The 21618-nt window shown below is 45.5% G+C and overlaps 1 protein-coding gene across 1 annotated transcript in view; it reads right to left on the reverse strand.

The window, feature by feature from the left end:
- Positions 1-21618, reverse strand: part of STAG1 (stromal antigen 1) — a 383395-nt gene that overhangs the window by 51017 nt on the left and 310760 nt on the right. The window contains exons 24-25 of the mRNA XM_026649889.2: positions 6443-6617; positions 2273-2412 (exon numbers count right to left, since the gene is read on the reverse strand). Coding sequence (XP_026505674.1) covers positions 2273-2412; positions 6443-6617 — 315 coding nt within the window. The remainder of the gene's footprint in view (positions 1-2272; positions 2413-6442; positions 6618-21618) is intronic.

Genomic DNA, 21618 nt, shown 5'->3' on the forward strand with positions numbered 1-21618 from the left:
TCAGAAAAATGTGAATCACAATTGGGAATTGTTTTAGAACACTTTACTAGATGCCCACAAAGTCGGAATGCCATATTAGTTAAAAATATCAATCTGATCTACAGGGGAAGTGAAGGAAGCTGTAAAACCCCCCCAAAATCATAACAAATGGAAGAAAGGCAAAATTGATAGTAATGAGTATAATTCAGAAGCTAGAAAGGGTAGAAAATCAATAAGGGAAGCAAAGGGACACAAAGAGAAACTTATGGCCAGCAGAGTTACTGACATTAAGAACTTTTTTTAGGTATACTAGGAACAAAAAGAATCCTGACAATAGTGTTGGTGCATTACTAGATGGAAATGGTAGAATTATCAATAATACCACCGAAAAGGCGAAAGTATTCAATAAATATTTCCATTCTGTTTAGGTTAACAAAGAGAAGGATAAAGGGTGACTTGATTACAGTCTGTATGTACCCACATAGGGAATAAATAATAATGGCTTTTCAGTCTAGAAGAGAAAGGTATAACACAGTCCAATGGCCGGAAGTTGAAGCTAGACAAATTCAACTGGAAATATAGCATACATTTTTAACAGTGAAAGCAATTAACTTTTGGAACAATTTATCAAGGGTCATGGTGAATTCTCCACCACTGACAAATTTTTAAATCAATCTTGGATATTTTTCTAAAAGATTTCCTCTAGGAATTATACTGGGGAAGTTTTATTGACTTGTTTTACAGGAGGTCTGACTAAATCAAGGGTGGGCAAAATACAGCCCGGGGGCTGCATCCGGCCCTCCAGACGTTTTAATCTGGCCCTCTAGCTCTTGCTGGGGAGAGGGGTCCGGGGCTTGCCCCGCTCCGGCGCTCCAGCCGGGGAGCGAGATCGTGAGCATTCATGGCCCGCCATACAATTTCCATACCCAGATGTGGCCCTTGGGCCAGAAAGTTTGCCCAGCCCTGGACTAGATGATCACAATGGCTCCTTCCGGCTTTAGAATCTATGAATTTATGGAAAGTCACAAACACTTTTGAAAATTTTATCCTAAGTCCATATATAAGTATCTGCAAGAGGAATTTTCAAAAATATCGAAATGAGAAGCCCCACTGACCTTAAGGTACTTTAGCCTCTTATTTTTGAAAATTTTATTCACGATCTCTACAGCTGTGGTAGCTAGAGCTCAAGGGCAGCGGGGCGGGGGGGGGGGAGAGCAAAGCGGGTTTAGAACAAGTTTAAGGTTTTATGGAAGAGGTACAGGTCTCTGAAGGATTTTTTGTTTGCTGTGTTTTAAGCAGAGCGGCTCTATGAAACCTAGAAATAAGAGGACAGTATTACACAGAAAACCCACAAATGTTTCCTACCTGTGACTGTAAACTAGGACTGTTAATTAGGTTGGGAGCAAGCATATAAACAGTACATATCCACTGCTTTAGGTACTTCGGGAAATATTTAAAAACACACAACTTAAACAGCAATAAAAGGAGCTGCCTATCTTCACCTACAAAGCCAGAGTTATTCATCCAGCAAAGAGTCAGAGTATCCACCCTCCCTCCTAAAGTTGCAGTTCTTTCACAGTGTCCACCAAAAGTGACAAGCAAAAAACCCCCCAGAATTCTCCCGTCAACCTAATGCTGTCTACATCAGGGGTTAGGCTGGTTTAATAGAGTCGCACAGGAGTGTGGATTCTTCATATCCCTGAGCGACAAAGTTTTACAGACCTAGTTTCCTAGTGTAGACCAGGTCTGAATCTTTAAAGAACTCTAAGCTGGATTCTGGCTACTCTTCTGAGTTGCTACTTACTTATTATGACTAAAGGTCCCGAAATCTGGAGATCTTATGAAGAAAGTGAAATGATTCAACTGGCCTATTTCATAAATATGCACTGCTTCATTTGCATATTTTGTCTCTTTAGTTTTAAGGATTATTTTTTTAATTTACTACTCCTGCTCCTCAATTGCTCTGCTACCATAATAGCCAGGCTATCATAAAAGTCCATACAATATATAATATTAGGAAGCACTTAGGGAAAATTAAGCAGAAAAACAAGCTGAAGTTAACCACCTGGCTCTATGATTTCAAAAATATATTTGCTGCAACCTGATCACAGAGCTTTTTGCATCTCAGTAATCAATTAAAATCAGACTGGAGACAGCACTCAAGAATATGCAACAGGAAAGAAAACAGCACTGGCAGAGAGAGGAACAGAATGGCCTAATATTTTAAGACTTTTCCAGCTACAATTTCTGTGCTCATTTAGGAGGAGGAGAAGATAAAAATATAGAATCATACCTTCATATAGTGTTTGAAGATATCTGCTGCTGCATGCATGTCTACAATATCATAGATAATAAGTTTGCTAAAGGCTGCCAGAAGGTTCCTTCTTTTATGTAAAGCCTCTATTTTGTTAGCTTCATCTTCTTCATCTCCCTCTAAATACAGTAAAGAAAATATTTATTAACATCTGCTGTTTTCTAAGGGAACACAAAACCCTATTCTTTTTGTTTAATAAAATCAACAGTTTTTGTAAAATTAAACTCGCCAAAAATATATCTAGCTTACTTTCAGGAGAAACTAAAACCAAAAAGAGTGAAACTCAAGCTGTTTTTTTGTTAACAATCTTGGCAAGTGAACAATTTGCAGATGCTTCTTTAATCTGGTTGCATTGACCCTGTGCATTTCACATATGAAAAATCAGAAATAACAATCACATTGCAGAATTATTTTTGCAACAAAATCTCTAGGAGATGCTTTGATTTGACATTCCTGGCACTCCAAAATAGGAACAAATAATAGAAGAGAAATGTCACTTGATTGTGAGAAACATTAACATAAAATGCAACATAAGCACACCGTCTGTGAATGAAAACAAGATATAACAATCAAACACGTGAAAATAACAGACCATGACATAATAAATGAGATTCCACAAATTTGGTAAAAAAGTACGTTAGATGCAAATATTGAGAACAGTGATCACTTCACTGTAGAGTGAATTCAACCAGATGAAAAAAACACAATTGGTATATAAAAGGGGGCATTTACCTTTTGTAACACCTGTTCTCTAACTATATTGCCTCTACTGAACCAGCTACTTGGGCACAGAACCTTTTCAAACAGTAGTGATGGGCAGGGTCATGTGCATGTCCCTCAAGCCCTGGTTGCTCTGGGCCAAGGGTATGAATAGGACCCCACCAATGTTCCCCTAATTCCCTCTGCCTCCAGCTCAAGTTGCAGTTGCGCCCTGAAGAAGAGAAGGCTTGAAGGGTCAGAGTTGCTTTGTGGAGGCAGTACTGCTGCCTAAGCTTGCCAACCTAGCAAGGAGGGGTTTAACCTAGGTTCAAAGGGGGCAGGTGACAAAAGTCCACAGGTAAGTTTAAAAAACGGTGACCTTAACAAAGGATTAGATGTGAGATATCTTGATTTTAGTAAGGCTTTTGACTCAGTCCCACATGACATACTCATAAGCAAACTAGGGAAATGTGGTCTAGATGAAATTATTATAAGGTGGGTGCATGACTGGCTGAAGGACCATATTCAAAGAGTAGTTATCAATAATTCACTGTGAAACTGGGAAGATGTATCTAGTGGGACCCGCAGGAGTCAGTCCTGGGTCCAGTACTATTCAATATTTTTATTAATGACTTGGATAATGGAATGGAGAGTATCCTTATAAAATTTCAGATGGCACCATGCTGGGAGGGGTTGTAAGCACTTTGGAGGCCAGGATTAGAATTCAAAACAACCTTGACAAATTGGAGAATTGGTCTGAATTCAACAAGGTGCAATTCAATAAAGACAAGTGCAAAGTACTACATATCGGAAGAAAAAATTAAATGCACAATTACAAAATGGAGAATAACTGGCTATGTGGAAGTACTGCTGAAAAGGATCTGGGGTTTCTAGTGGATCACAAATTGAATATGAGTCAACAATGTGATGTAGTTACAAAAAAGACTAATATCATTCTGGGGTGTATTAACAGGAGTGTGGTATGTAAGTCATGGGAGGTAACTGTCCCACATTCGTTGGCACTAGTGAGGCCTCAGCTGGAGTACTTGAGAAGGGCAAGAAGGGCAGAACCTCTGATCTCAACAGGTTCTTCTGAGAGGGATCCCTGGATAGGGATTGGAGGAGGGGATTGAGAGGAGGAATAATTTTGAATTCTATTGGATACTTGTGAATAATTTCTAAAATTACTTGTCTGTGGTAATAGATGTTTAGAAGTTAGATGCAGATGGTCTCCGAATGGAATGAGACTAGATTAAAATTGGATCACAACTCTCAGGCATTATGTCAAACTTGGGATCTAAGGCCTGGCACAATAGATTGTGAAGTTAATTGGTTCACCTCCTGTTTGTGGTTTGGTTTGTGATTTAAAGCACCATCTCTTTTGCTTAGAAGACTGTTGAGGATGATATTGTTGATGATAATATTGTCTCCTTTGGGTAATGTATGAGGAAGAGGAAGATGATTAATTCTGTTGTGTTGGTACCTGAAAACGGATATTCCAGGTCTCTTCCGGGACTGCTGATAAATGCCCAAGAGTCTAGTGCTGTACCTGCTCCTTCATTTTTCCAGAAACTCATCTGTTCTGGAACTGAACAATCCTTTTCCCTAAAGGGGAGATCATCTACCTTGGAGTTGGTTTCAGAGAAAGCCTGAAGATCTAAGCCAAACATACCTTCCAATGGAAATTGCAGAAGTTACAATTCTAACTGCAGAACCTGAAGAATCAAACAATGCTCTCGGGGGCAGGTTTCATAACTTAATGTCCCTCCATAATGATGGCATATGTGAGTTTTCTCTGTTTATCTTGGAGAGATTTGGTGAACACTGACATTTTTTCCCAAAGATGATATTGGTAATGTGTCACTATAGCTTGGTAATTTATTACCCTTGAACCTAAAATAGAGGAAGAGAGACTTTTCTCCCCAGTAAATCCAGACTTATTTGAAGAAATAGAATGCACCTGTCCATTTTTAGATCTTTGTACAGCCACCTCTACAACCAAAGACTTCATGGCTGGATGTGTGGGGAAATATGAGAAATTGTCTTGGAGCATGTGGTATAATTTGTCTGCCTTTTTAGACATCACCTGAACAGAATCTGTACTTGACCAGATTAAATTTTGCAGGTTGTAGAAAACCATCTAACACAGGCAGTGAAACTCTATCAGAAGAGCAAAGACCAAGGATGTCAAAGACTGGGTATGAATTCTCCGCTATTGAGGTGGTTGGTAATTTGCGAGTAGTTGCCATTCCTTCCATTAACTCATGAAAAGCAACAGAATTTTCAGATGGAGAGGATGCAGAAGTCACCCTCACATTTTCATCAGCAGATGTAGGATTGTCAAATTCAGGATCTGTCTCCTGATATTTTTGCACAACAATCTGCTCCTTTACTATGGTAGGAGATCACTCTCTCCTTATGTTTCATACATAGATCAGATATCTTCATATCTGAAAAGAGATACAGAGAGCAGAAGGCACGGTTGTGAGGCAGAAGTATTAGCTACACTTTAATGAAGTTTTTCTGAAAGTGAATACTACATAGCACAGCTGTTGGGAAGAGCAAAATTGGTATTAGGAGTAGAACAAGTAAATAATATTTAGCTATAATATAGCACTTTACATCTTCAAAGCACTGTTCAAACAACAGTTGTTAACTAGAACATGACACCTGGATGCTGAAAAGCAATACTATCTGATCTGTCCTCTTTCACAGTTAAAGGAAATGCTTTGTTCCTTCCACAGGAAGAAAGGAACATAGATAGACAAGAAAGAAGGACAGCTTCATCTTTAAATCCTTTCTTAAAATTCACCTCTGTTGTGATGCCTGCGAAACATTAAATGGCGAGGCTCTGATGTGCTGTGACTGCTGTTTATTACACTAATTGTAATCGTCTCATCTTGTGCTCTCCTTGCTAGCTGCTTCTTGCACCACCTGTTATCGCTCACCATGTACTTAGACTGTGAACTATTTAGGGAAGGGACCACTTTTTCATAGATTTATTGAGTTTATAGCCAAGAAAGGACCATCTAGTCCAACCTTCTTTAAATCAAAGGCCATTAAATTTCACCCTGGATTGAGCCTAATAACTTATGTTTGACTAAAGTGCATCTTCCAGAAAGGTATCTGGTCTTGAACATAGATGCATTAAAAAAAATTACAACAATGAAGGAAGAATGCTATTACAGGTGTATGCCATGGCAATTTATACTCTCCCCCATCCTCTGAATGAAAATGCTCTATGAAATTTCATTTTATAACATTGTTATCTGTTGTAAAGGTGTGCAGGACTACTGATCATGTACCAACATTTATCTCCAAAGAAAGCAAGAGGCAAAAACAAGAACTTCATATGATACATTTAGGTGCACAGATTTGTATTTTTTCCTGACAGTCTTGTGTGTTGTCAGGTGAGAGAGGACAAGTACAAAATGTGATGGCTAAACATACCCATGCTCTGGTTCTCATCATCTTGGTCAATGAAGACATGGTCCATCACAAAGCTAAGAAGTTCAGACTGGAGCCCAGAGTCTGGATTGAACACCAAAGGTTGAAGACCCTCTCTACCTCCAGTCATCAGCTGGTGGCTAAAAATCATCAAGAGATCACAGAGCAGCATGAAAGCCTGAAACACAAAGTTACTGCATTCAGTTAACCCATAAGGGTCAAGATAATTTTAAAATATAAATATGCTGTTTATATAATTTCTAGACATTTTCCCACCACTAACTGGTAATTGCCCTTCTGTAACAATGCAGAGTTGTGATAATTTGATACTCTTGGGTCCATGCTTTGTGAAGGAGATCACAGGGAACTTCTATAACTCTTAAGTTTTACACCTTTGACTTCTGACAGGATACTGTTTGCCAGCTTTCCAGTGGCATCAGGTGGACCCCCACTACCTTGAACTGCCAGTTCTTTATTACTGAAACAAACAAATTAGAATTGGAAAAAGGAAAATGAGAGTTAACAAAACTTCCAACACTGAGATGAATGGGTGGGTTAGTGAGTGAAGATCTATCACAGTTGTTTATCTTACAAGAACAAAAGATCAAAAGTGCCCAGTTTTCCTTGAAATCCATGGAAGTTGCACATGCTCATTTGCAGAGATGAGTAGGCAGCAGGTAATTATCTCTTCTGCAGAGATACATACTGTGACAGATCCCTACTCTGACACTCTATAGCTCCCGGAGGATTTCAGTAAAATATGCAGCAGTGAAGTAACCATAATAATACTTAGATTTTCATCCATAGTTCTTAAAGTGTTTGCAACAAAGGCAAGTATTATTTTACAGATGGGGAAACTGTGGTACACAGAGTTGAAATGACTTGCTCGGGGTCACCCAGCAGGCAGTGAGTCCAAGTCACTTGAGTTCCAGTCTAGAGTTCTATCCACTAGACTGCACTGCCCCCCTAAAGTTAAGATGCTACAACAGGGGAAACCTGAGATAAAAGATAGAATGTACGTTGGTGTGACGTTGCACCCCATAATGCTTTATAGGAATATGCTTATGAGTGTAAATATGACATACCTGGAATATGTTTTATGCTAGATATGCCATGTAACATATTTCTGCAAAGGTTATGATCTACTAAATATATTCATCCTATTTGTATGCATGTATCATTTTTGTATTCGAAGTTATGAATATTGGCTATGTACTTGTTTGATTTTAAGTAGCCTCAGTGAAGCATTTGGTCAGCTTCTTGAGAAAAAACTATTCTCAGTAAGTGCCCAGTCAAGAAACACTTAAGCTAACAATGGACCTTGATAAGACACCAATCCACATCTGAGCTTTCCTGGGAACTCCTGTAGAAAACGGAGTCATGCATGGAGATGTGATTTGCCCATGTGACACCAAAACTCCATATTGTAGCTGGATTCTACACAGGGGGAGAGAGGGGTTTCCACCCACAAAAGAGAGACTAAATGCCCCTGAAAACCACTCCATTTGGTCTTCAGCTGGCAAAAAAGATAGCCTCTCCACCCCAGGAGATGTCTGAAAGAAACTGGAACATAGGACAGTAACTACAGGGGTGTGAGGGATTGCTGGACCTAGACTAGGAGGAAGTCTAGTCTGTAAAAGAGGCTTATTAGAACATCTCTGAGGGTGAGATTTACCTGCATTTAGTTTTTACTGTATTAGGCTTAGACTTGCATGTTTTATTTTATTTTGCTTGGTAATTTATTTTGTTCTGTCTGTTATTACTTGGAACCACTTAAATCCTACTTTTTATATTTAATAAAATCACCTTTTACTTATTAATTAACCCAGACTAAGTATTAATACCCGGGGGGGGGGGCAAACAGCTGTGCATATCTCTCTGTCAGTGTTATAGAGGGCGAACAATTTATGAGTTTACCCTGCATAAGCTTTATACAGGGTAAAATGGATTTATTTGGGGGTTGGACTCCATTGGGAGCTGGGCATCTGAGAGCTGGAGACAGGAGCACTTCTTAAGCTGTTTTCAGTTAAGCCTGCAGCTTGTGGGGAATGTGGTTCAGACTTGGATCTGTGTTTGCAGCAGGCAAGCATGTCTGGCTCAAACAAGGCAAGGTACTGAAGTCCCAATCTGGCAGGGAAAACGGGCTCAGAGGTAGTCTAGGGACATCAGGTGGCAGTCCTAAAGGGGTTTCTGTGATCCAACCCGTCACAGTTGGTTCAAAGAATTACATCAAAACTAAAATAATGAGAGGGATAAGTTGCCTCTAAAAAAATTAGGTAGAAAAACTAGAATGACACCCAAAATGAAATAAATTATGAGGGAATGGATGAGTTAAGGCACTAGTCTGGGAAAAGGATAAAAAAAAACCCACTGCTAACTAAGCAAATCCTTGATTCTTGCTGTAAGCCTGTCTCTCAGCCATAATTCTTTGTAATAGATATCTATGTTGTTGCCCTAAATCTTCTAGATAAAAACTGTTTGAAGTTGGCTGCAGAAGATGACAGTTCTAGAACAAAACTGAACTTCACATGTTCTTGAATATGCCGGCTTGCCAATGATATATGCATTTACTGCTTTTTTAGGCATTGATTCCCTGGAACAAAAGGAGGGTAGGTTAGTTATTAGTGAGGCTGCGATTCTGTCACTGATTCCGTGACTTTCCGTGACCTCCGTGAATTCTACAGCTGCAGCAGCCAGTGTGGCTGACCCTGGGGCCAACTGCTCGGGCACTCCGCGGCCAGTCGCTGCTGGAGTGGCCATGGGGCCAGCCACACCGGCTGCTGCTGGAATGTCCCTGGGCAGCTGGCCCCGGGAAGCACCCGCGAAGCAGTCCCGGGGAGTGCCCCAGCAGCAGTGGTCCTGGGAGTGGCCAGAGCAGAGGCCCCGGGGAGCACCCAGCATCAGTTCCGAGGGTGGCCACGGGGACCACCTGAGCAGCAGCAGTCCCAGGGGTCATCGGGAGAGTGGTCCCCTGGGGCCTCGGAGTAGTGGGCCACCAGGGGCAATCAGCCCCCACCCCTGGAGCAGGGGCCCCCCAGAGCAGTGGGGCCCAGGAGCAGAGATTTAGTCATGGGTATTTTTAGTAAAAGTCATGGAGAGGTCACGGGCTGTGAATTTTTTATTTCTCGTGACCTGTCCATGACTTTTACTAAAAATACCATGACTAAATCTTATCCTCAGTTATTAGTGTCAGGAGCACAGCTGGCTCCCAGCTTCATCACTAGGCAACCCAGCAAGCTCAGCTGAGCACAATGAGCCTTCTCCAAATGACCATGCTTTCTGATTGGGCAGAAGAGCTTGCGGCCCGCTACATGAGCCTTGAAGTGGCAGAAGTAGAGCAGTAGCTCAGTGCGTACCACACCCCCAGCTGTGCTTGTGCCCTGCTCCTGCCTCCAGCCCTTGTTCCAGCTTTCACCCCAGCTCCAGTCTAGTCTTTGGCTCCCAGCCCTGCTCCTGACTCTGGTTCTCACCCTTGGCTTGGCTCCTCAACCCTGATTCTGGCTTCACTCTCTGCTGATACCTGACTCCTAGATGGACGCTCAACACTATTCCAAACTGCCACTGCAACCACCAAATAAGGTCCCACTTCACCCTAAGAAGGCCGCCCACACCCTGGCAGCTTACAGTTTGAACAGTCCACAAGGACCAGAAGTAGGGAGAGTCACACTTTGAGAACAGAATGCAGTCCTTCAGGCTCAGGTATACACGCCAGGATGGTGCCTGTGAGCTCCCAACCCTCACACCTGCTACCTGAGAGCCCAAGGTCCCCCATCTGACAATTTCATTGGAGACTGTCCCAATTCTGGGTTTTTTCAAATTAATGTCACCTGCTCTTCACACTGCGACTGCTATCATACCCCACAGACCGTTCCTAAGCAGGACTTGTGATTAGCATGCTTACCAGAGAGGCCCTGGTATAGGCCTCCCACTATTGGAGGCATCTAACCCTCTTCTTGAGTATTTTTGATTACCCTAACAGAGAGCGCACTGCAGAAGCTGCACTCCAAGCCCTCTGACAGGGGTTCCAGCCTATCGTCAGATAGGCAGCCATGTTTCAATGCCTGGCAGCCGATCCCTGCTGGGATGAGGTCGTGCAATGAAATCACTTCCAGCAAGGACTCAAGGATCCTTTTAAAGATGAATTCGCTCAGGTAGAACCCCCATGTACCTTAGGGGGCCCTGATCAAGCTGTGCATTAGGATTGATAACTGGCTAACGGAACAAGGGCACGAAAAAAAGTGCAGCCCCTGACCCTCATCAAACTGGACCTCTCTGTCATTTGAAACTCTGGGTAATCTAATGGACCCCAAGGTGATGCAGGTCGATCAAGTACCGGTGCTGGGCTCTAAGATTCTGTTTGTACTGCGAGGAATCCAAGCATTTTGCAGCATGGTGCTCAGCCAAGAATCAAAACCCCTCCAGGTTGGGAAATGACAGAACCCAATCCCAGTGGCGGGGCTGGGTCAGTGTTTCACTTCACCTCACAGTAAGCCACTCTGCTGCCACTTTGCTGGAATCTTGAGAATCCCTAACCAGCACATCACTCGTCTTCCCCTCCCCTCTGGCACTCCGTGATGCCTGACCTCTGATTGGAGGCATTTGTTGATTCAGGCACATCTGGTAACTGTGTCAACCAAGAAATTGTCAAAAATCATCTGATTCCTACCTCCCACAAAGACTCTACTCAGTTTGTTGAGACCAATGAAGGGTCACCCCTCTCTTTAGGGCCCATCATGTATGAGATGGTGCCCACAGAGATTACCACCAGCAGCAGCCACCAGGAAATCATGTAGTTCAGGGTGGTCCATGCCCTGCATTTACCAGTTGTTGTTGGTGCCCTGTGGCTCATTGCCTGTGACTCCCTAATTTGCTGGCAATCAAGGACAGTGCTCTTCTGCTCCCTGCAGTGCCAATGAGAATGCTGCCTGAGCCCTGTCCTCATTTGACCACACTCTATGGTGCGCTCCAACCCCCAAGACTCCCAGAGACACAAACAGTGGGCCCAACCACACCTAAGATTCCTGTCAAATACCTGGAGTTCCCCAAGGTGTTCAACACACAGAAGATGGACATCCTACCACTGCACCACAGTTATAACTACCTTATCGAACTCCATCTGGGGAGTGGAGGTTCTCTTTGGAGGCATTTACACTCTCTCTGAGCCAGACCTACAGGCCTTTCTGGAATTACCTAGAGGAAAACCTATGGAAGAAATTTATTTGTCACTCCACCTTCCTAGCTGGCACGGTCCATCTATATAGACAACATTCTCATCTTCAAGAGCTCCATGACCGTCATGTACATATTCTAGATTGGCTTTGCTACACAATCAACTCTATGCCAAGCCTGTGAAGTGTGAATTTGACAAGGAGACGGTGTAGTTCTTGGGTTACATCAGGGGTCGGCAACCTTTCAGAAGTGGTGTGCTGAGTCTTCATTTATTCACTCTAATTTACGGTTTCGCGTGCCAGAAATACATTTTAACCTTTTTAGAAGGTCTCTTTCTATAAGTCTATAATATATAACTAAACAATTGTTGTATGTAAAGTAAATAAGGTTTCAAAATGTTTCAGAAGCTTCATTTAAAATTAAATTAAAATGCAGAGCCCCCTGGACAGGTGGCCAGGACCCGGACAGTGTGAGTGCCACTGAAAATCAGCTTGTGTGCCGCCTTCGGCACACGTGCCATAGGTTGCCTACTCCTGGGTTACATCATCTCTCCAGCAGGGCTTGCCATGGATCCCTGCTAGGTAGTGGCGATCACATTGGAAGGCACCCTCAAATGTGTGTGGGACACCCCGATTCCTGGGTTTTGCAAATTTTGATAGGCGATTCATTAAGGGGTTTTCCAGTCTGGTCGTGTCCTTAATGTCCCTCCTCAAGGAGGAGGGCCAGATTCACCTGGTCCACTGACACACAGGCTGCATTCGATCACCTGAAAAGACCCTTCACATCCACCCCCATTTGAACCCACTCAGGCCTTAATCATTGAAACTGATGCCTCAGATTTTGCAATAGGTGCAGTTCATTCCCAATTTGCAGTTTCCCGCCAGCTACTTCACCTCTGCACCATTTTCTCCTGGAAATTGATCCCCCTGGAGAAAAACTATGACATATGAGACAAGGAACTCCTGGCCATGTGGGCTGTCTTCGAGGAGTGGCATTACCTCCTTGAAAGGGCCCACACTCCTGTCCAAGTTTTGACTGATCACAAAAAATTAGAATACTTACAGACAGCCTGATGGTTAAACCAACGCCAGATCTGCTGTGCATTTTTTCTATCCAGATTCAATTTTATAGTCACCTACACCCAGGGACTAAAATTGGGAAGGCAGATGCCCTTGTCCCACAAGAACGAGCACTACAAAGTAGAGGAGAAAGCTCTGATCACCATTATCAAACCCTCCCATTTCATGAGAGGGACAGGCAAAGGTCATCTAATGACCATCATCTGCTCCTCATTGACCCATCTGTGGCACCAATCTGCCAGTCCCTGGAAAACCCCAGTGCCTCCCTGGGGTCAAGCTTCCATCTACAGCAAGGCCTCCTCTACCATAGGGATCACCATTACACTCCTGAAGGAGACCCCCAACTACAAATATTGAGATTGTGCCATGACTTCCCCATGTCAGGATATTTTGACTAGTTTAAGAATCTGATTTCCAGGTATTTCTGATGCCAAACTAATGAAAAGACATCAAGGACTATGTTAGGATGTGTGATCTCTGTACCCACAATGAAAAACAGCACATAAGACCACTGGGCCTTCTCTTGCCCCTTCACGTGTCTCCACGCCCATGGTCCACCCTCTCAATGGACTTCATTGTGGAGTTGCCCCACTCCCAAAAGCACTTGGTGGTCCTGACAATTGTGGACCTCCTGACAAAAATGGCCCATTTCATCCCTATCATACCCTTCAATCAGGCCATGAAATGGCACAGCTCTTTTTGGAACATGTCTTCTGGCGTGCCATGGCACGATCAGAACACATCATTTCTGATTGGGGCGCCCAATTTTTCTTCTGGTTCTGACAGGAATTCCTCTGTCTTCTTGGCATCAAACCCCTCATCTCAACTGTCTACCACCTTCAGACTGACAGCCAGACCAAAAGGGTCAACCAAACAATGGAACTGGGTGGGGTGTCTGTGACCCTGCTGTTTCTTGAATTTTTACCAAGATGATTGGATTCCCCCAGTATGCCTAGCCAAATTTGCTTATAATAATACAATCCATGCCTCCACCCAGCAAAGCCCATTCTTTGCATATTTTGATTTTCTCCCTCATTTTCAGCCTGAACTATCAGAAGGCCCCTTCTGTTTTGGCAGCCATGGACTTGGTCCTCCATCTTCAACAAATTCATCAGAGCTTACAGAGCATTTGGTTGCTGCCAAGGAGTCTTCTAAGACCTATACCAATCACCATTGTCATATTGCCCTGGATTTAAATGTAGGTAATAAGGTCTGGCTTCCAGCCCAGAATTTAAAGTCATCCCATCTCTCTGCCAAGCTCAACTACAATTATCTCCAGCCTTTTCAGACCACCCAGAAAATAAATCCAGTGATCTTCAAACTCCAGCTCCTGGAGACCCTCAAGAGCCACCCCATCTTTCATTTCTCCCATCTAAAATCAATCAACAATCCCTTTCCCAATCAGATGGATCCACCACAATCACCCATAACGGTCCAAGGCAGGAAGAGTATGAGGTTCATCAAATCTTTGATTCCTGATGGATCAGGGTAAGCTCCAATACCTAGTGGACTGAAAGGGGTACAGGCTGGAGAGGCAATCCTGGGAGACCACAGAAAACATCCACACCCCTTTTCTTTCTGTTATAGAAATTTCATCAGCGAAACTCCAACGAACGAAGACCAGGGCCCCTAGAAGGTCCTCAAAAAAAAGGGGCAGTCAGGAGCACAGCTGGCTCCCTGACTGATCGCTAGGCAAATCAGCAAGCCCAGCGGGCCCAATGAGCCTTCTCCAAATGGCCTTGCTTCCTGATTGGGCAGGGGAGCCAGCAGCCTTACAGCGACAGCAGCATAGTGGGCTGCTCAGTGCGTACCACACCCAGAGCTGGGCTTTCCCTGGTCCTGCCTCCAGCCCTTGTTCCAGCCCAACCCCCTATCCTCTCCAGTCTAGTCTTTGGGTATGTCTACACTACAAAATTAGGTCAATTTTATAGAAGTTGATTTTTAGAAATCGATTTTATACAGTCGATTGAGTATATCCACACTAAGCGCATTAAGTCGGCGGAGTGCGTCCTCACTACCGTGGCTAGCATTGACTTACGGAGCGGTGTACTGTGGGTAGCTATCCCACAGTTCCTGCAGTCTCCACCGCCCATTGGAATTCTGGGTTAAGCTCCCAATGTCTGATGGGGCAAAAACATTGTCGCGGGTCGTTTTGGGCACGTCATCAGTCACCCCTCCCTCCGTGAAAGCAACGGCAGACAATCGTTTTGCGCCTTTTTTCCTGGGTTACCTGTGCAGATGCCATACCACGGCAAGCATGGAGACCGCTCAGCTCACTGTCACCGCTGTTGTGGGCAAGTCTACTGTGGGGGCTGCTGTGAGCCAAGTAGCCAATGCAATCATTGACGTTCTGTTATCAAGGGTAGTGACTCTGGGAAATGTGTGGGCCTTTTTAGATTTTAGGTGCATCATATTCCTGTCCTTTGTCGCTGGTGAAGAAGTCTTGCAGCCGTACATTCCAGTCCGGTCGGCGCTGTAACACCCCATAGCACTTCTGTGGTTGACACATATAACAGCTCCAGGACTCTTGCTCTTTTGCCTTGGCCAAGGTACCTTGCCCTACCCGGACCTCCAACCATTCGACACAGAAGCACCTGCAGCAGCTGACATTGCTACACAGCAGCAGCTCCTTGCCTTTGCAGCAGATGGTGCAGTAGGACTGCTAACCATCGTCATCCACCGCTTCCGCTGCAACTCTGCTCTCCTGCTTCCCAGTGACGAGCTCGGGGGATTCGTACTGGTCCACCTGGGTCCTGCTGGCAGCAGATGTTGCAGTAGGACTGCGCCTTAACAATAGGAGGTGGGGGAACTCCTGCCAGGTCGTAACAGGTGCGAATGCACGAGGTGATCCAGCAGGAGATCCGCTGGGTGGAAACCGATTGCCCCCTCATGCGCTTGGCCGTAGCAACGAAGCAAGCTGAGGGGCTTTCCGGAATGGTCTTGTTCGATCTAAGTAAAAGGCCAGCGCTCTACGCACATCTAGCATGTGTAGGCGTCGTTCCTCATTGGAGGAATGGGGCTTAGGACACAGGACTGGCAGGAAAATGTCCTGGTCCATATGAAACGCCGAGACCACCTTCGGCAGGAAGGCCGGGTGCGGGCGAAGCTGGACTTTCCCCTTATGGAAGACAGTGTACGGGAGATCCGAGGTCAGCGCCCTAAGCTCCGAAACCCTGCGGGCTGAGGTGATAGCCACCAAAAACACCACTTTCTCAGATAAGTGGGACCAGGAGCAAGTGGCCAAGTGTTCAAAGGGAGGTCCCGTGAGGTGTGACAGCACCAGGTTCAGGTCCCAAGGAGGAACCGAGGGTCTAGCATAAGGGGATGCTCTGTCCAACCCCTTTAAAAACCTGGAAGTCATGTGGTGGGAGAACACCGACTGTCCCGCCACCGGAGGGTGGAAGGCCGAAATGGCCGCCAGGTGCACCCTGATCGAGGAGGGAGCCAGCCCTTGGGTCCTAAGGGACAGGAGGTAGTCCAGGACCAGCTGGAGCGGAGCGGACGCGGGGGAGGAACCTCTCTCCCTCGCCCATGAGGAGAACCGATACCACTTAGCCAGGTAGGCCATCCGCGTGGACGGCTTCCTGCTTTCAAACAGAACCCGTCTAACAGCCTCGGTACACCTCCCCTCCTCCGCATCTAGCCACAGAGCAGCCATGCTGTCAGGTGGAGCGGGGCCAGGTTGGGATGGAGGAGACGACCTGTGAGGGGGGGCCACCAAGAGTTGCAGTAAGGTCCCGTATCAATGTTGACAGGCCCAATCCGGGGCTATCAGGATAATCCTCGCCCCGTCTGACTTCACCTTCTGTAGGACCCTGCCTATGAGGGGGAAGGGCAGGAAGGCGTACATCAGGGGCCCCGACCAATTGAGCAGGAACGTGTCCGTCATGACCCCATCGCCTTCTATCACCCTGGAGCAGAACCTGAGACACAGGTGGTTCTGGGCGGTGGCGAATAGGTCTACCTCGGGAGTACCCCACTGAAGGAAGATCCATTCTGCCACCTCCCTGTGCAGGGACCACTCGTGTTGTTGTCAGAACACCCTGCTCAGGCGATCTGCGAGCGTGTTGCTCTCGCCGGGTAGGTGGAACGCTCGGAGGAGGATGTTGTGGGCTATACAGAACTCCCACAGGAGCTGGGCTTCCTGGCATAAGGCCTTGGAGCGCGTGCCCCCTTGCCTGTTGATGTAATACATTGCAGTGGTATTGTCCATGAGGACTCTGACCACTTCCCCTTGTAAGCGCTGGCGGAAAGCCACGCATGGAAGTACGCATCCTGGAGGTCCAGCGCTGCAAACCAATCCCCCGGGTCTAGGGAGGGAATAATAGAGGCTAGGGACACCATGCGGAATTTGTAACGAACCAAGAACTGGTTGAGCTTCCGCAGATCGAGGATGGACCGAAGCCCGCCCTTCGCCTTCGGGATGAGGAAATACCACTAAGGCTAGAAATGCTGCAGCAAAGCTGGAGCACAAAGTTCCGACTACGTTCACTGGCGGCAAGAAGGAACCGAGGGTGGGGGGAGCACGCAGCCCCCTTTATGGCGCGATATGTTGGCGCCACTCCAGGGGTCGCAGCGGTGCTCCCCCACTACGGATGCTGCTAAGGGAAAAACTTCCGGCACCGGTGCACGTGGTGAGCACGCACACCTACTGTGGAATATACAGGAGCAATCACTCGAAGAAGAACTCTGCTCTCCTGCTTCCCAGTGACGATCTCGGGGGATCCGTTCATGAAGCCTGGACAGTAGTAAGGAGCAGTTCAACTATAGGCTGAGCAAGTGCAGAATGATGGTAGAATGTGCCTTTGGACATTTAAAAGCTCACTGGTGCTGTTGGTCAGACCTCAGTGCAAACAACATTCCCATTATTGCTGCTTGCTGTGTGCTCCATAATATCTGTGAGAGTAAGGTGGAGACATTTATGGCGGGGTGGGAGGTTGGGGCAAATTGCCTGGTGTCCGATTTTGAGCAGCCAGACACCAGGGCGATTAGAAGAGCACAGCAAGGCACGCTGCGCATCAGAGAGGTTTTGAAAACCAGTGTCATGACTGGCAGGCTTCGGTGTGACAGTTGTGTGTGTTTCTCCTTGATGCCCCCTTTGTTGATTTTAATTCCCTGTAAGCCAACCATCCTCCCCCCTTCGAAATAAAGTAATGATTGTTTTGAAACCATGCATTCTTTCTTTATTAATTTTTTTTTTTAAAAATGAGATAACGGACAAGGTAGCCCGGGTGGGGTGGGGGAGAAGGGAAGGACAAGGCCACATTGCTTATTGTAGCCACACTAAAAATCAAACTGTTTGAATGACAGCCTTCTGTTGCTTGGGCCATCCTCTGGAGTGGAGTGGCTGGGTGCCCGGAGCCTCCCCCCCGTGTTCTTGGGCGTCTGGGTGAGGAGGCTATGGAACATCGGGAGGAGGGTAGGCGGTTATACAGTGGATGCAGCGGGGGTCTGTGCTCTTGTTGGCTTTCCTGCAGCTCCAACAGACACTTCATTATGTCCATTTGCTCCCCCAACAGACGCTTCATCATGTCTGTTTGCTCCCCCATTAGCCTCAGCATCGCGTCCTGCCTCCGCTCTTCGCGCTCACTTAATTCTTTCCTGGCCTCTGCCACTGAATGGCTCCATGCAGTAAGCTGTGCCCTATCAGTGCGGGAGGACTGCATGAGCTCGGAAAACATGTCATCGTGAGTGCGTTTTTTTCACCTTCTACTCTGCGGTAACCTCAGGGATGGAGATGATGGGGGAGTGCAGAAACATTCTACGCTCTACGATTCTGGGGGGACTGCATGGGTCACCTGTGCTGCTGAGTTCACCATGCTGACCAAACAGGAAATTAAATTCAAAAGTTCCTGGGGCTTTTCTTGTGTACCTGGCTAGTGCATCGGAGTTCAAAATGCTGTCCAGAGCGGTCAGAATGGCGCACTCTGGGATAGCTCCTGGAGGTCAATACCGTCGATTTCCATCCACACTACCCCAAATTTGACCCAGCAAAGTTGATTTTAGTGCTACTCCCCTTGCCAGGGAGGAGTACAGAAGTCGATTTTAAGAGCACTTTAGGTCGACGGAACGGGGTTGGTTGTGTGGACGCATTCATTTTTAAATTCGACCTAACCCCGTAGTGTAGACCAGGCCTTACACTCCCTGCCTTGTTCCTGATCCTGACTCCAGTTCCAATTTTTGGCTTGGCTTCTTGACCCTGAGTTCAACTTACCCTTCAGCTTGGTGTCCTGATCATGACCCTGGTTCTGACCCTTGGCTTGGCTCAACAACCCTTATTCCAGCTTCACCCTCAGCCAGTCCCTGACTCCTGGATCTACGCCCACCACTACTCTGAACTGCCACCGCAACGACCAGATAAGGTCCTGCTCTACCCACTCGGCAGGCTGCCCATGCTCCAGCAGCTTACAGTTAGTAACTCTACTTGGCATAAGTGCCGTGTGGTGCCTGTGAACATTCAGCACCTGAGCATCTATAAGGGAGTGCAGCTTTTCAACCACCTCTGTTCCTTTCTCCTCAATCTCAGGGTCTAAGAATAAATAGAGAACCTAAGGAAGAAGGGAATATTGGTGGGTAGTTTGAATAAACAGAGATGTTCCTAGAACAGCAGCACTTACAGGTTAGTAATCTTTCTTTCTCTGGAAATCTCTGAATGGTCCCACTCAAGGCAATCTGGAAGGCATACTTCCCAGGGGAAAGTGGGTTGAAGAGTTCTCAGCTGAAAACAACGAAGAGTCCGGTGGCACCTTAAAGACTAACAGATTTATTTGGGCATAAGCTTTCGTGGGTAAAAAAGAGAAGGGAGTTACCCTACACGCAGAGAACCAGTGTTGACAAGGCCTTGCTTCAAAAACAGACTTCAAAGAGAAACTGCAGAGCAACAATTCATTTGCAAACTTAACACTATTAATTTGGGCTTGAATAGGGACTGGGAGCGGCTGGCTTACTACAAAGGCAATTTCCCCTCCCTTGGTATTGACACCTCCTCGTCAATTATTGGGAGTGGACCACATCCACCCTGAATGAATTGGCCTTGTCAACACTAGTTCTCCACTTATAAGGTAACTCCCTTCTCTTCATGTGCAAGTATATTTATGCCTGTGTCTGTAATTTTCACTCCATGCATCAGAAGAAGTGGGGTTTTTATCCACAAAAGCTTATGCCCAAATAAATCTCAGTCTTTGAGGTGCCACCAGACTCCGGTTTGTTTTTGTGGATACAGACTAACACGGCTACCCCTCTGATACTCGGCTGAAAATCGACTAAAACAGCTCTGCTGTTTCCAAGCAGGAAGCCAAATCCAAGCCCCAGTTCAATAGACCATCCCTATTCAGTGCAGAACTTGCGTACAGGGCCCTACCAAATTCATGGTCATGAAAGAAGCGTAACAGACCATGAAATTTGGCTATTGTTGGTGGAACACGGTATTGCCACCCTTACTTCTGCGCTGCCTTCAGAGCTGGGCAGTCAGAGAGTGGCAGCTGCTGGTTAGGTGCCCAACTCTGAGGGCAGTGCCACTGCCAGCAGCAATGCAGAAGTAAAGGTGGAATGGTGTGTGTGTGTGTGGGGGGGATCCAATACTTTTTTTGTGGGGGGTCATCACAGCCTGAAATATTTTCAAAGGGGGTCCCAGAAAAAAGTTTGAGAACCCCTGATTTAGCAGACTCCTTTATCCAGGTCAACTTACAAATGTAATTGTAGTACAACACAATACTTGTTGTATATATACACACACTGTAGGAACACATCTGCAAAATTTTTGCTATTTATGCTGTGACCAACCACAAATAATGTGTGATTTCTTCGAGATTTAAGTAGATCACTACTTATGTATGTGGTTAAATCCTATTGACTTCAACTGAACTAAAGATTGTGGTTAAAGTTAAGCACATGCAAATGTGCTTTGCTGGATAGAGACGGACTTAAACAATGCTGAAATGCTTTGTTGAATAAGGCCCCCAGTGAATAGTGCTGGTGGGGTATGCTATAAGGCCTAAAGGAGCTGTAAGGTTAGCCAGAGTATAGCACAATTCAATACACACTGTAATCCACTTAGAGAGCCTTTGGAGAGAATTGACATTCTCTTGACATTGCTCTCCATAGCACACAAATAATCTGAGGGATTTCTTACATATGTAAAAGATTTACATAGAAGTTAACTTCCATTTTAAAATATAAGCCATTTGCCTTACTCTTCTCTGGGGGATGTGATGGAGCAACGCTCTGCCCCAGTCCTCTGATGCCCCAGAAACTGCTCAGACCCACTTTCTTTTAGTGTTCAGTCTGTATTTTATTCTAAATCCTTCCAACACCAGTACAGTGAAACATCACAGTTTTAAATCCTTTCATCCCCTCTTTCCCAGGGCCCTAGGAGGAAAAGAGATCTCCCCCTCTAGGGATCGCTTTCATTCCAGGTTCAACTAGCCATGTCCTCTCCTATTTTGTAACATTTCCTTCCTAACTTTTATCAGGTTAGCCATCTGAGGGCTAATTAGTTTCTTAAATCCAGCCTCTGCTTTTGATTAGCTAATTGTTCAATCACCCATCTCTAAGGGAACTAACTGAGGATACAGTGATCACAGTGCTGACCCATCTGTCAGTCGTCAGTGCTCTGTCACAAGGGGGATGTGGTTTAGAGAACTATACTGGCATTGAGAGACTCTGGTTTATGTGGAAATCCCAGATATAATTGTTAATGAAGAATCATCAGTTAGTGTGGGTGTTTCTATTGGGGTCCTCCAGGGATTGGTTCTTGGTCCAACACTGTGGAGTATTTTTTCAATGAGCACTAGAAGAAAGTATAAAATCATTGCTGATAAAGTTTAGTGGAGTCGTAAATAATTATAAGACAAGGTCACTATATAGAGTGATCTGGATTGCTTGGTAATCTAGATGCAATTAAACAACAAATATGCTCAAATGTATGGTCCT

The sequence above is a fragment of the Terrapene carolina genome, unplaced genomic scaffold (genome assembly GCF_002925995.2).
Source record: "Terrapene carolina triunguis isolate 2854851 unplaced genomic scaffold, T_m_triunguis-2.0 Scaffold88, whole genome shotgun sequence".
NCBI lineage: Eukaryota > Metazoa > Chordata > Testudines > Emydidae > Terrapene > Terrapene triunguis.